This window comes from Oryza brachyantha, chromosome 5 (genome assembly GCF_000231095.2).
Source record: "Oryza brachyantha chromosome 5, ObraRS2, whole genome shotgun sequence".
Lineage (NCBI taxonomy): Eukaryota > Viridiplantae > Streptophyta > Magnoliopsida > Poales > Poaceae > Oryza > Oryza brachyantha.
This window is the reverse complement of record NC_023167.2, coordinates 6569409-6584240: the sequence shown is the minus strand read 5'-3', so window position 1 is coordinate 6584240 and position 14832 is coordinate 6569409. Positions and strand designations below refer to the sequence as shown.

Below are 14832 nucleotides of genomic sequence, written 5' to 3'. Positions count from 1 at the left end.
GAGTTTGATTCCGAATTTCACTTTGGTCAAAAATTCTAAGTGCCAAGTGTGTGTGCAATCTAAACAAACCAGCAAGCCTCACAAGACTGCTGAGGTAAGAAACTTGGCACCACTAGAATTAGTTCATTCTGATTTGTGTGAGATGAATGGTGTGTTGACTAAAGGAGAAAAAAGATACTTCATGACATTGATAGATGATTCTACTAGATACTGCTATGTAACCTTGCTTAAAACAAAATATGAGGCATTCCAATCTTTCAAGATCTATAAAGCCGAAGTTGAAAATCAACTTGACAAGAAGATTAAACGTATTAGATCCGATCAAGGTGGAGAGTATTTTTCAAATGAGTTCAATTTGTTTTGTGAGGAGCATGGCATTATTCATGAAAGAGCACCACCTTATTCCCCTGAGTCAAATGGAGTGGCTGAAAGGAAGAATTGAACTCTAACTGAGATGGTTAACACCATGTTAGAGACAGCGGGTCTCTCCCTGGAATGGTGGGGTGAAGCCATGTTGACTGCATGTCATACTCTCAATAGAGTTCCTATGAAAAACAAAGAGAAGACACCATTCGAGGAATGGGAAAATAAAAGGTTATCACTCTCATATTTGCGTACATGGGGCTGTTTGGCAAAGGTCAACGTGCCAATAGCTAAGAAACGCAAACTTTTACCAAAAACAGTTGATTGTGTCTTCCTAGGCTATGCTTTTCATAGAATTGGTTATAGGTTCTTGATTATTAAATCTGGAGTTACTGACATGCATGTTGGTACAATCATAGAGTCTAGAGATGTCACATTCTTTGAGAGCATTTTTCCTATGAAAGAAACACCTAGCAATTCTAGTTCTGAATTTGTGAAAACCCCAAAACATAACGATGGGATAGAACACAATGAACAACCACTTGAGGAGAATCATGAGAAGGATGACAATGAAGGAACTCGAAAGAGTAAGAGACAAAAGATTGCAAAATCTTTTGGTGATGACTTCATTGTGTACCTTGTAGATGACACTCCAAGAACCATTGCTGAGGCTTATGGATCTCCGGATGCTAACTATTGGAAGGAAGCAATCAAAAGTGAGATGAACTCTATAATGTCTAATGGAACTTGGGAAGTTGTTGATCGTCCATATGGGTGCAAACCTGTAGGATGCAAGTGGATATTTAAGAAGAAGCTTAGGCCCGATGGTACTATTGAGAAGTACAAGGCAAGACTTGTGGCCAAGGGTTATACCCAAAAAGAAGGCGAAGATTTCTTTGGCACTTATTCACCAGTTGCTAGATTGACCACAATACGAGTACTGCTATCATTGGCTGCCTCACACGGTCTTCTCGTTCATCAGATGGACGTTAAGACGGCTTTCCTTAACGGAGAGTTGGATGAGGAAATTTACATGGATCAGCCAGATGGATATGTAGTGAGTGGTCAGGAAGGAAAGGTGTGCAAGTTGTTAAAATCTTTGTATGGCTTGAAATAAGCTCCTAAGCAGTGGCATGAGAAGTTTGACAAGACTCTCACATCTGCTGGCTTGTTGTTAATTAAACCGACAACTGTGTGTACTATCGCTTTGGTAGGGGAGAAGGAGTGATCATGTGTTTATATGTCGATGACATATTGATCTTTGGTACTAATCTCAAAGTCATTAAGGAGCTTAAGAGTTTTCTATCTCAAAATTTTGAGATGAAAGACATGGGAGTGGCTGATGTGATTTTGAACATTAAGCTGCTAAGAGAAGGTAATGGTGGGGTTACACTATTGCAATCCCACTATGTGGAGAAGATCTTAGTCGCTTTGGTTATAGTAACTGCAAGCCTGCTCCAACGCCTTACGATTCCAGTGTGATATTGCGGAAAAATCGAAGGATTGCAAGGGATCAGTTGAGATATTCTCAAATCATTGGCTCGCTGATGTATCTATCTAGCGCTACTAGGTCCGACATCTTTTTTGCTGTGAACAAACTAAGCAGATTTGTTTCAAATCCGGGTGATGATCACTGGGGGGCTATTGACAGAGTGATGCGCTATCTAGTAGGCACCATGAGCTATGGAATTCACTATGCTGGGTATCCTAAGGTACTGGAGGGCTACAGTGACTCAAATTGGATCTCTGATGTTGATGAGATAAAAGCCACAAGCGGATATGTGTTTACACTTGGAGGTGGCACTGTTTCCTGGAAGTCTTGCAAGCAGACCATCTTAACGAGGTCAATAATGGAAGCAGAACTAACAGCGTTGGATACTGCTACAGTTGAGGCTGAGTGGCTTCGTGAACTCCTAATGGATTTGCCGATAGTTGAGAAACCAATACCGGCTCCTAATGAATTGTGATAATCAAACAGTGATTGTCAAGGTGAACAGTTCTAAGGACAACATGAAGTCATCAAGGCATGTTAAAAGGCGGCTGAAGTCTGTTAGAAAAATGAGAAACTCCGTAGTGATAGCATTGGACTATGTCCAAACGGCTAAGAATCTGGCAGACCAATTCACAAAAGGTCTTTCACGAAATGTGGTTGACGAGGCATCGAGGGAGATGGGATTGAGACCCACAAGAGAGTTATGTCATAGTGGTAACCTGTTCTATTTGATCGGAGATCCCGTGAAGTAGGATGGCGAAACAAGCTATTGACTAACTGAGAAGGAGAGTATTTTTTGTACAGACCCACTCTGTTGGAGATGCATTCTTTCCTTTTCTGCATGGCAGGTTGGTTAAAACCTTAATGTGATCTGAGTGCCTTATTTAAAGTAAAGATGTTGACCTATAGAAACTTTGAGGATCACACCTATGTGAGTTTGACTGCTAGTCACAGTTTATGAGATTGGGTAATCTCTAGAGACTCATGAAAGGCCTCGAAGTGTGACTTATATGCTTCAACCAGAGGGGATGCTAGTAGCAGGCTAGTACTAGAAAAGAACTTTGGTGAAATTCACTTCGCACAAAACCGTCAATTCAAGGCATAGTCTATTGTTCAGTTGTGAATGAGTGTAACCCTTGTTCTAGGTGGATGTTAAACTTAACCGTCTCCACCGAAACTCTAGTATATCGGAAAAACTATGGATTTGATATTGTTTAATACATGTCCTAGAATTTGGTGGGAATTGTTAGATATTTTGTGGCTTGGCCAAATAATATTTAATAATTAAAATAATTGTAAGATTCGTATTAAACAATGTGTACGTGTGAATTGTGACTAAGGTGTGGCATGCATGCTGTGCTGTGCTTGATACAAATATGTGCAATCAATCTTTTACCACTCAAGCCAAGTAAAGGTGAGCAATGCTAGGAGTTTAATCTTGACTCAAGGCAATTAACGTTGGTTGGAGGTTAGAGTTTCAGTCTCTAATGACCAAAGTTATATGCTGGCTAATGGAGGGAGTTACGGAAGTTTTTGCTCTTGATGAAAGGAGTTTCTTCCATGAGCATTACTTCTGCATGCAACTCTTGATCGTCTGCACCTTCTCGGTTGGTCTAGCGTTGGATAAAAGCCTCATTTCAGCCACCCATTGTTTAGCTGCAAAAGCTCTCCCCGTTCCAGTTTCTTGCGCGCACAGTACTGGAAGAGCAGGTCTCCGAAACGAGAGCTGTCCGTGAGTTCACCTGCTCGGGTGAAGGCCGGCAATCACGTTTTTGGAAAGTGTCCGCAAGCGGCACGACTGCTTGCTTAATTCGTCTCGTTCTTCCTGGTGTCGTGGTGGTGATCCGCATAGCTTCCTCTCTAAAAATATAAGTGTTGTGGTGGTGAGCGGCACGATTGTTTGATTTTCTATAACTATTTAAGGGTTACAGGAATGATACAACTTTAAAAATATAAGTTTGCTCTAGTTCTTCCTTTTATACTGTTTGGTACTATTATATACCTACTCGTGCTATCCATCCATGACCAAATTATATACCTACTCGTGCTATCATCCATGACCAAGTTGGTACCTCGAGGTACCGTGCATTTGTGACCGCCAACGGTCAAGATTTTAGTACTAGCTTTATCGTAAGGTGGGTAGTACGAGTGAGGATTTTAGTACCTCACGGTACTAGTATCTCATAGTACAAAAGGAATGACCGGAGCAAAGCTCTTAAAAATATGTTATAGCAAGATAAGATGAGATTTTATATAAAAAATTTTACATGAAACATAATGTTATTTTAGGAAATTGAGAAGTGTGTCAATAAAAATCCAAAATTCCTGATTGAAACGAACACAGCGTCCGTAGGATTTATTAATGATCTCATGATGGACTTGTCGCTTCTACAGTCGCAGACAACTGTCTGCAAGTGAAATGCATGCTGCCTTTGTAAGGTCAGGTGTGTTTTTCTGAAGAATATATATGGTCGTTTCGTTCTACTCCACTAAAGAGCAGTTTTACCGTAGTTAGAAAGGTACCAGGAGGTAACCTTGAGTGTTACCAAAGTTTTGAGTGTCAATTTGGTGTTTAGAGGTATTTTTCTTAATTACGGTAAAATAATTGCCCCTCCGATAAATCATGCTTCATCAATTCCATATAATAACTATCTTTATCTGTCTGTCCATGTTAGCTCTCTTTATCAATTCCATATTCAGACGGTGAGACGGTCCATGACTGACGGCAAATCCTCTGTTCCGATCACTGTGTCAAAATCCGCTCTGAATATTCTTCCGTCTTGATCAATGACAATGACTTGGTTGCAGCAGTGCAGGCAAGATTTGTTCATCCGGATTGTTTCAAGGATAAATAAAGGATTCAACTTGACAGTAGATGAATTGAACAGGAAATGGCGGCCAGTAGCTTCCAGTCTTTCACAAATTTAACAACAGTTGTTCAATTCTGTCATTTTTTTTACATGTTACCTGCATGCAAATACGTCGCTTGCTTGTCTTTATGCAAGGTAGCTGTATTGCACATATCAAAGGTCACTATCTGACAAGCTAGTATACGATTGCATTTTGATGGAAAATCTACTAGTTTACTCAGAACACACAAACCGTACAGACGCTCAGAAGACTATGGAGCAAAGTTGAGAAACATTCTGCGATGGAGACAGGCAATGTGTGAGTTGGCTCTTTGATCAAAACTCAAAAAGACCCTAAACTCTTATCTGAATTTTCAATTCTGCTTTAAGATAGTTCAACGTCAAGTTCATCCATTTTTCAGAAGTTCCAAAACTAAAACTACTTTTAATATCTCTAGCAGTCCTAAACTTGTTTTTTATCAGTTATATATATATTGCCGACAGTTGCGAATTTTGTTATGTCTTCCTCATGCAGACTTTATTTGTGTGCGTATGGACCGCAGTATTTGCATCGTTCCATCTAGGGTTAGGCAAATAGCTCGGACTCGTGAGCTCGGCTCAAGCTCGGCTCAGCTTAAATCCTAAACGAGCTGACCCTGTGTTTTAGCTCGTTTGTGAATCGAGCCGAGCCCTCGCCGTCCTACTCCTATCTCTGCCCCTGGAGCCAACCAAGCCTGGCATTTGGTGAGCTTCCACTAGCGTTTCCACCCCTAGTTCCATCCTAATCTAATCTAATGTTCTCATACAGTAGCAGCTGCATAATATTGGTCGAAGCACATGGCAATTTGGCATTAAAAAAGGGCTGCATATCTTCAGGTATATGGCACAAGTTGGCTAAGTGGTGCAAAGACATCGACATGCTTCGTATGACTGACCTGTCAATACAATCGACCATGCACAAAGTGCACGTATTTTAGGCCCAAAAAATAGTTTACTTTAAAGTTCATGAGAAGTTTGATCACCACTGGAAAAATACATGAATTAAAGGAGGGATAATTACTCAAAGGAAAATTCCTAAAAATTTAAGTTTGACTTAATGCTAACTTTCCTCCGAAATCTCCTACTGTTGGTCCATAGGGATTTTGGTAGGATCTTTTGAAATATCAATCCTTTATTTCACAAAACCAAATAAAGGTTTTTTATAGGATTTAATTCTATACATTTTCTATGTTTTTCCTACAACCCAAAATGCTCTGATTTGCTTCCAAATTGTAGTATCGACTACTAAGGCCCCATTTGTTCCCTCTCTTATTAAACCAAATTTCCTCATTTTTCACGTGCACGTATCCCGAATTGTTAAACGGTGTGTATTTTACGAAAATTTTCTATGAAAAATTGCTTTACAAAATCATATTAGTCTGTTTCACATTTTTATAACTAATAATTAATTAATCATATTTTCTATGCCGCGTAACTGGCACTCAACCGAACTCAGTCTTTAAGACCTCTGACCGAGAAGTGAGCGTTTCATGCACAAGTGCACAACCTTTTGAGAGTTGAAAAGAAAAAGGTGTAAAAGAGAACATGCGGCAAACTCTAGTCAATGCTGAGTGGTGCCTCACTATGGATGACAAAGCACTGACATTATAGGTCTCTCTTTTGAGTTCATCTTCATGGTATATAATGGACAAAAAGAATCTAATTGACTAGTAGCTATCAAACAATGGGTCTTTAATTTCAGTAACCTAGATCAGCACAAAAGCTGTGAAAACACTCATAATTTTAATTGCACATTTTTCTGAGGCTAGCTCAATCTCAAGATATACCGTTGCCAATATATGTACGTTGTCATAAAGTAGGGTAAACAATCACCCAGAAGACATGGTTTTCATTTTCTAAACATTTTCCTTTCGTAGCTTTAAAAATTGAAATAGTATGATGGAATGCCACTCTTATAAAATGCAAAATCAGCGATTTTTCCTATTGCTGCCCAATCGAATTTTTTAGCCAGCACTGGGCATCTGACTAATACTCATGTTTATTACTCCCTCCGTTTCATAATATAAGATATTTGACTTTTTTGCTTATAATGTTTAATCATTTGTCTTATTCAAAATATTATGAAAATATCATTTATTGTGCTTGTGACTTACTTTATTATCAAAAGAACTTTAAACACGACTTGTCATTTTTTATATTTATGCTAAATTTTTAAATAAGACAAATGATTAAACGTTACAACTAAAAAAAGTCAAATATCTTGCATTATGAAACAGAGGTAGCACTACCGAATCAAAAATACACATGGATACCCATTTGATTAATTGATTTCCTAGACGCCATCAAACCACAAAACATATTTCATATTTTATCGTTACAAATCGCATGATTTTTCACGTGAAGTATGTGCTCATATGTGTGTGTATATATAATTTTATTCTCTAAAATAGTATAGCTCACATTTACATTAACAACATCGGGCATACTCAAAGATAGAGCTTATAATTAACTTTTCTTTTATCCACGTCAGCAACACTAAAATAAGTATATATGAAAATATATTTTTCATTAATAGAACAAAATATATTTTTATTGCTCTTCTTTTCTTTTAATCTATTCTATCTAATATTTTTTTCTTAAATAAATATTAAAAGTCGACTTTAAACCGTTATCATGCATAACAACCATCTTTTTTTTACCCATTGCTCTTTTCACTATATTATATTTGCTCACGTAGCAACACTTGTACTGCATTCGTCGTGAACCTCCCACCTTAGTTTCCACCTCACTCGCAAGAGTCCATTTTCCACGTCAGCAATAGAAGAAAAAGAATAACCCTATAAATGGAGCATAAACACACACGTACATCATCAAAGAGCGCAACACAACATGGAAACCTGCCATGCACCGCTGAGCTGCCTGCCGGAGGCGGCCTCCGCCGGCGCGCCGTCGACGACGGGGCTCGATGGCGTCTCCTCGCTCCTGACGCAGCTCGACGCCGGCTACTTCCGCATCAGCCTCTCGCTGTGCGGGCAGGCGCTGCTGTGGCGCACGCTCTGCGCCACCGGCGGCGGCGGCGGCGGCGGCGGCGAGGTGGAGCGTTTGTCGCCGCGCGCGCTGGGCGCCTTGGCCCCCGCGGCGTCCGTGATCCTCTGGTCGCTCGCGCTCCTCTCGCTGCTCGCGCTTACCGCGCTCTACGCGGCGCGCTGCCTGCTCCGGTTCGCCGCCGTGCGCGCCGAGTTCCGGCACCGCGTCGCCGTGAACTACCTCTTCGCACCGTGGGCGTCGTGGCTGCTGCTGCTGCAGGCGGCCCCGTCCTCGCTCCTCCGCCCGGACGCCGCGCCGCGCCGCGCCCTGTGGTGCGCCTTCGCGGCGCCGGTCCTCGCGCTCGACGTCACCGTGTACGGGCAGTGGTTCACCGAGGGCCGGACGGCGCTGTCCGTCGCCGCCAACCCGACGGGCCACATCACGGTGGTCACCAACCTCGTGGCGGCGAGGGCGGCCGCGGAGCTCGGCTGGCGAGAGGGCGCCGTGGCCGTGTTCGCCGTCGCCGTCGCGCACTACGCCGTGCTGTTCGTCACGCTGTACCAGAGGCTCCTCGGCACGGACGCGCTCCCGGCCACGCTCCGGCCCGTGTTCTTCCTCTTCTTCGCCGCGCCGAGCATGGCGTCGCTGGCGTGGGGTGCCATCTCCTCCTCCTTTGACACTGCCTGCAAGATGCTGTTCTTTCTTTCCCTCTTCCTATTTGCCTCACTGGTAATGAACAAACTACATTTTCTTTTCTGAAAAAAATATTATTTCTATCACTTCAAAACACCCACCCCTTTTAAAAACAAATACTCTATCTATTTTATATTATAAGATGTTTTCGTCTTATTTAGATTTATTATATATTTTGTCTAATTTCCCCTTTGTACAAATGCATCGTAACACAATTTCAGACGATGAAGTTTTCACTAACTAATCATCAAGAATTAATTCGCTTTCCGCTACAAAAGAAACAATTCCCTTCTGCAGCACCAGCAGTAATTAGAATGGTTAAAATTATGTTTGATCTCTTGAAAAATAAAATCTCTTGATCATTATAATAGAAAATCATCATTTCGCCGTTATCGAAGCTCTGGAAACCAATGGTCTGAGGATAAAGAGAGGAAGTGCTTACTTTCTATGTTGCTTTACCCTTTTATTGAAACTTCCAGTTAATCCTGTTCTTCCTGGTGGGCAAAATTAATCTCGTGTCACTGTCCTCTGCAAAGCAGTCCAAGTGACAGGAATAATTTTGGATCATGTCAGTAAGACTCTGAACTGAAGAAAAGTAAATTACCAGTACATCTGTATTCACAGTCTCATCCATTTCAGTTTTTAAATTCCTTCCTATATTTTAGTCATGATATTCACTTGTTTTTGTAGAAGTGGTCTAACAGCAATGACAAGCAAGATTGTTCTCTCCCTGTGGCTGTTGTTGCAACCAAATTACAGGAAAAGAGTTGCGCAGTTGTTTGTTTGTTAAATACTGATACTTCTAATTTGATGTTATCTGAACAAAACTAATGCTTTCAATGTTTTTCATCTATACTTACCTGCGTGTTTTAACTGTGCACAGGGACTTCAAAATTTATCTCTCAACCTACATAGGTTTGAGATGCATGGTGGTAACATATGCTTGCTATGCACATTTTGAAATATATATTTGCTTTTAAGATCGCTGTTTTCAGTTCTTTCATACGTTATTTAGGGGAGGGATTGTTTGATTACATGTTAACACAATTTTTAACAAAAAGAAAACCACACAAGTTATCAACATTGTAGATAAATTGCAACGACATGTTCGTCGACATGCCATTGAGACATCAGTGTAAAACATACCAAAATGGTGTAATTCTCAGTTGGAAATTCAGGATAGGTGTCTTTGTTACATGAATCAAGTTTTTTGTATGCCTAGTCAGCGCTGCTAAAAGAAATGGTTCCAGCTGGAAAAATAATTCAGGACAAAAAATTTAACTTGCATTTAGCAATTCAGCATCAATTTTGTAATCTGTCGCGCTTGTTCATCCGTAGGTGTCGAGGCCAGCACTGTTCAGGAGGGCCATGCGCCGCTTCAGCGTGGCCTGGTGGGCGTTCCCGTTCCCGGTCACCGTGCTCGCCGCCGCCGCCGCCGAGTACGCGAGGGCGGTCGACGGGGGCCGCGCCGCCGTCGCGCTCGTGCTCGTGCTGTCGGCGCTCTCCGTCGCCGTCACCGTCGGCGTCATGGTGTGCACGGCCATCCGGACGACCGACCTGCTCGCAGACGACGGCGGCGGCGGCGGCGATCAAGTGGTCAGCGCACCACCCGCCGTGGTGCCTTTGGAGACGCGCACAGCGTCAGGATCACCGGTGTTTTCGTGCGTGTGATGGATTACAATGCAGTTCGGCTGGCAGCAGTGGAGAAATGACTGGTTAAAATAACTTATTAATACGATCAAAAGCAATATTCCGGTTAATATTAGTGGCAATGAAAATTCCAAGTACAATGAGAATCTCAATTAGTTTCGTAGTGTTTTCTTTTTTTAAAAAAAGAAAAAACTTCTGGTTTTTATATCAATATAATGCAAATTGTACAGCTACTTCAGGACAGGTCTCCAAGACTCCAACGAACACGTTCACAAATCACAGCCATAAATCATAGTCTTCTTTGTTTCAGTTGGCCCAACAAAAATGGGCCGATGTACTGTACAAAGCCCATGTTCTTGAAACGGCCCGGCTTGAGGCTTGGCAAAAAAAGTAGTAATAGATTAATACATAATTAATTAATTATTAATATTAAAAAATAAAATAGATTAATACGTTTTTTTAAACAACTTTCCTATAAAAAATTTTTATAAAAAATACACTATTTACAGGAGCAAACTAACGCGGCCCAGGAAGATAGATTCGGCGGCCCAATAGGATGGGTTAGGGGATCGAGCACACGACGCAACCTACCCTCGTCGTCTCTTTCTGATTCTCCTCCTGGAAGCCGCCACCGCAACCGCCGCCGACGCCGACGCCTCGTCGTAGCTGCACCGGCGGTGATGAATCCCTGTCTCTACCCTACCCGCTCCCTTTACTGTTGTGTCTGTGTGCGCGTTCTATGGCAAGAAGGTGGTGGATTCGTTATATTTCTCTCGATCTTGAGCCGCAGTGATAATCGACAGCAGGTTGCGGTGGGATGTCGCGGGTTCTTCTAGGATCATAACCTGTATCTATATTATCTAATGTTTCGTGGATCCTTCCTTGTAAGCTCCCATAGATTTAGTGTATTTTTTGTGAGTATGTTGATAAAAGCGATTACTCTGAGTGGTTTTTTTTTACTGATCTTCTGATTTTTTTTTGGGTAGTGATGTTCTGCATTCCTACTATATCTCGTTGAGGGCGTATTTAGTTGGAGAAAATTTTTAGGTTTGATTATTATATCGGATATACGGACACACATTTGAAGTATTAAACGTAAGTCTAATAACAAAATAAATTACGGATTCGGTTAGGAAACTGCGAGACGAATTTATTAAGTCTAATTAATCTGACATTAATAAATGTTTACTGTAGCACCACATTGTTAAATCATGGCGTATTTAGGCTTAAAAGATTTGTCTTGTAATTTACACGTAATATGTGTAATTGATTTTTTTCTACATTTAATACTTCATATATGTGTCCAAATATTCGATGTGACAACGTAAAAATTTTTGTGTTGAGAACTAAACAGGGCTGAGTCGTTGTTCCAAACTCCGTAACAATGTCACTACTGTAGTAGTTCTTCTATTAGCTTGTTCCTATTTCAGCTGATATGCATATATTACCTGTTGTATTATTGTTTCATTTTTTGTTGAAAGCTTATTTTAAAAAGTAATTTTACAGCCTTTGAGAGGATACTAGGAGGTACCAAATTTTTAATGTAAAATTTTAGTACCTGTTGGTACCTAGGTACTAGGAGACACCAAATTTGACACTAAAATTTTGAAATCTCTCAGAATCTACTCAAGTATTGTAAAATTGCTCTATTTAAAATTGTGTAGTTTCCATTAATTGGTGTGTCTAGTTCACCTTTTGTTTCAGCAGAATTAGTCTAAGCAGAATCATGCCAACTTTGTATTTGAGATTGATCACCGTGTCTAATTCACATTTTTGTTGGAACAGAATTGTTGTAAGCTGAATCATTGTAGATTTTGCATTTGAGACTGATCTCCGAGTCTAATTCACCTCTAATTGGAATCAACAGAACAGGTGTAAGAAGAAGCAGTCCACAATGACAACAGCTCCAGTTCCAGTCAGTGATGGTGGTGATGCTTCAAATGTTCTTTTCACCGGCCTCCGAGATCACACTGACCTCCTCACTGAGGTCCTCCTCCGGCTGCCACCCTGGTCGCTCTGCCAACTCCGGTGCGTCTGCAAACTGTGGCGAGACAGGACAACGTCGTCCACCTTCCTCTCGGCCTACGCCGATCGCCATGCCTCCAACCCTTCGAACTGGCTCCTCCTCGACCGGACAATCTTTATCGACACTGCCCCGACACCCCGAGGCCCAGTCCGTGCACTGGTTCGCATTTCTGAGCCGCCAAAAGTCTCATCAATCGTCAGCTCGTCTCGCCTGTGCCCCATCCGCCGGAAGGAGCTCTCGCATAAGCAGCAGCCACCCATGGTCGTCGGCTACAGTGGCGGCCTTGCCCTGCTCATGGCCAATGACAACAGCTACTACGTCTGCAACCCATTCACCGGAGATGCTTTTCTTCTCCCTGCTCCGAATCCCCAACTCCGCAATGCTGAGAGCCTGGGCATTGTTGTTGCTCGGGACGGCGAGTATGTGGTTGCTCAGCTCGTGGCCGCCTGTCTGCGCTGCTTCTCGTCCGAAATTGGCCGCTGGGAGGAGAAGCCCGTCGTGTGTTCTGGATTCTCCAAGAGCGACATGGCGTTTTCTTCCGGCGGGATGCTCCATTTCGTTGATCTCAACTGTGGCATACTCTCCTGTGACCCATTTGCGCCGGTGCCAACTGTAGTTTTCATCAGCCTGCCAGTGGCCAGTGGTAGACCCAGTCATGGCCTGGATGAATGGATCCACATGAGGTACGTTGGCGTCTCCGCTGGGCGGCTGTGCTTCTTGGACATTGATGAAGACGATGGAGAATCTGGGTTAATGAGCCTGTGGGCATTATCTGGGAGCAGTGGTGAGTGGATGCTGGAATATAAAGTGGATTTTGAGGATCTGTGGCAAGATGAAAGCTTTGATGGTCATTCGTTTGATGATGATGAGGTTCCATTAGTTGGTTTGGTTCACCCGCTGAATGAGCACAGTGTCTATGTGATCTCTGATGGCTGCCTCTTCAACATTGATCAGCGGACAAGGCAGGTTCTTGATTGTACCGCGCAGACTAATGCCGGGAGGGAGGTTGGATCTTCTCCTCCGATTGCTTGTGTCGTACCCCCGCTACCACATCTGGTGTCTCCATTTCCCTCGGGTAAAGGGTTTTCTTGATTTTGTTAATCTGTTACTTTGGCATTTGCAGGGTTAACTTAGGGCTTATGTTTGAACAGGTTTAAGGAAAGAAGCAAGCAACAGTGATCCTCAGGTGGGAGAAAGCAGTGGTAAGCCCCAAAAGTCTACAAAGGGCAGGAGGAGGAAACCGAAGACATGATTATGGGGTTTATCACCAGGGGTGGGCAAAAATAAACCGGCCACTCGGTAGCGGTTTTTTTTGTTATTGGTTAGATGTTCGGTTTTTGTTTTGATCTAGATCGGTTTATATTTGCTGCAAACCGAAGACACTGAATAAACCAAAGTCCTCCCGTAGGAGTTGGTTAGCCGTCTCGTCCCGAGCGTTTAGCGTATGCATGTCCAGAATTTTCTTTTCTTAAGTAGGTGTGGAGGCCATCAACCATCATTGGTTGTGTGGCATACATGTGTGACATGGTCAATAGGTGTGGGGCCCATCAACTCTTTGCTCCCTATATCATGCATGTATGAGGTTTCTCTTGTTCGGTATAAAACCAACCGATTTTCTTTGAATTTTTTTTATTTTGGTTTTGCTTTTTCTTTAGCTAATTCCATTTCTATTTTACACAAACCGGTCTTAGCTGAAACCGAAAAAACTGAACCGAAGAACGGAAAGCCCACCCCTATTTATCACAGTGAGATGAAAAAATGAAAAGTATCCCTACTGATATATGCATGTGCCCCTACTGACGATGTGCGCTTCTAATCTGTTTTGGATCTCATATGCTGTGTGTTCCAGCACTGTTACATTTCATCATGTGTTCAGGTAAACTTTATGTACCGTTTGAATACCTCTGTGTGCAACGAAATGGCGACTGAATTTTACTCGACAACGAAATGCGCTTCTAAATACCTCTTTTTGCCAGCTGAAGGTATCCGTAGCTGTGTACGTTAGGGTTCTTTATGTTCTACTGCTCCATAAAAAAAAGATTTCTGGATTTCTTATGTTGAGCGTTTGACTATCCGTCTTATTTGAAAAATTTATTAAAAAGTTGAAAAAAATTAATCACACGTAAAGTACTATTCATATTTTATTATATAGTAACAATAAATATATTAATTATAAAAAAATTTAAATAAGATGAAGACTCAAATATTTAAAAAAACATTGAAATTCGTTTATTTTGGGACGGAGGTTGTACGCACTTATCAAGTTCTGTATTTGTGTTGCAAAGGCTGGGCAGTTTGTTTTTATGGTTACCGGTTTAAAATATCTCAAATGAGAACCGTTTCGATCCAGCGAAATGCTGTTGATGCGCTTGTCCAATTTACACCTGTTTCTAGTATTAAATTACAAATAAGAATGTGATTCTGTACACGGAATTGGTCAATCTATACCCTTTTAAAAAAAATTACGACTATCGCAAATGTCAAAAAGATAGAAAAATTAAAATGGTGTGCGCAAGATAAAATATTACTTTGGATAAATGATAAAAAAATCAATATGTCTTTTTGGAAGGGTACAACTCGAATGCACATGAACACACACCACACTACACGCATGCGCGTCCCAACCACACGCAAGTTGCACTATCAGGATTGAACTCACGTCGGCTGCTCGGGCGCCCGCGCGGCTAGCCATCCGAGCAATGCTCGGATGGCCATCAATATGTATAACGAGT

General features: G+C 41.9%; 2 protein-coding genes across 2 annotated transcripts; both read left to right on the top strand.

The window, feature by feature from the left end:
* Window positions 1-7592: 7592 nt before the first annotated feature.
* LOC107304174 (S-type anion channel SLAH4-like) lies at window positions 7593-10207 on the top strand. The gene is made up of 2 exons (XM_015837041.2): window positions 7593-8460; window positions 9763-10207. The coding sequence occupies exons 1-2, from the start codon at window positions 7594-7596 to the stop codon at window positions 10093-10095; spliced, it is 1200 nt and encodes a 399-aa protein (XP_015692527.2). The 5' UTR covers window position 7593; the 3' UTR covers window positions 10096-10207.
* Window positions 10208-10697: 490 nt separating this feature from the next.
* On the top strand, window positions 10698-13828 carry LOC102720606. The gene is made up of 3 exons (XM_040524561.1): window positions 10698-10751; window positions 11942-13175; window positions 13252-13828. Exons 2-3 carry the CDS (start codon window positions 11969-11971, stop codon window positions 13350-13352), a joined length of 1308 nt encoding a protein of 435 aa, XP_040380495.1. The 5' UTR covers window positions 10698-10751; window positions 11942-11968; the 3' UTR covers window positions 13353-13828.
* The last annotated feature ends 1004 nt before the right edge of the window (window positions 13829-14832 follow it).

Excerpts from the sequence above, each read along its gene's own strand:
- LOC107304174 (XM_015837041.2), top strand. The coding sequence starts at position 7,594 with ATGGAAACCTGCCATGCACCGCTGAGCTGCCTGCCGGAGGCGGCCTCC. Across the intron at positions 8,461-9,762 it reads TCTTCCTATTTGCCTCACTG|GTGTCGAGGCCAGCACTGTT; the intron begins GTAATGAACAAA and ends GTTCATCCGTAG.
- LOC102720606 (XM_040524561.1), top strand. The coding sequence starts at position 11,969 with ATGACAACAGCTCCAGTTCCAGTCAGTGATGGTGGTGATGCTTCAAAT. Across the intron at positions 13,176-13,251 it reads GGTGTCTCCATTTCCCTCGG|GTTTAAGGAAAGAAGCAAGC; the intron begins GTAAAGGGTTTT and ends ATGTTTGAACAG.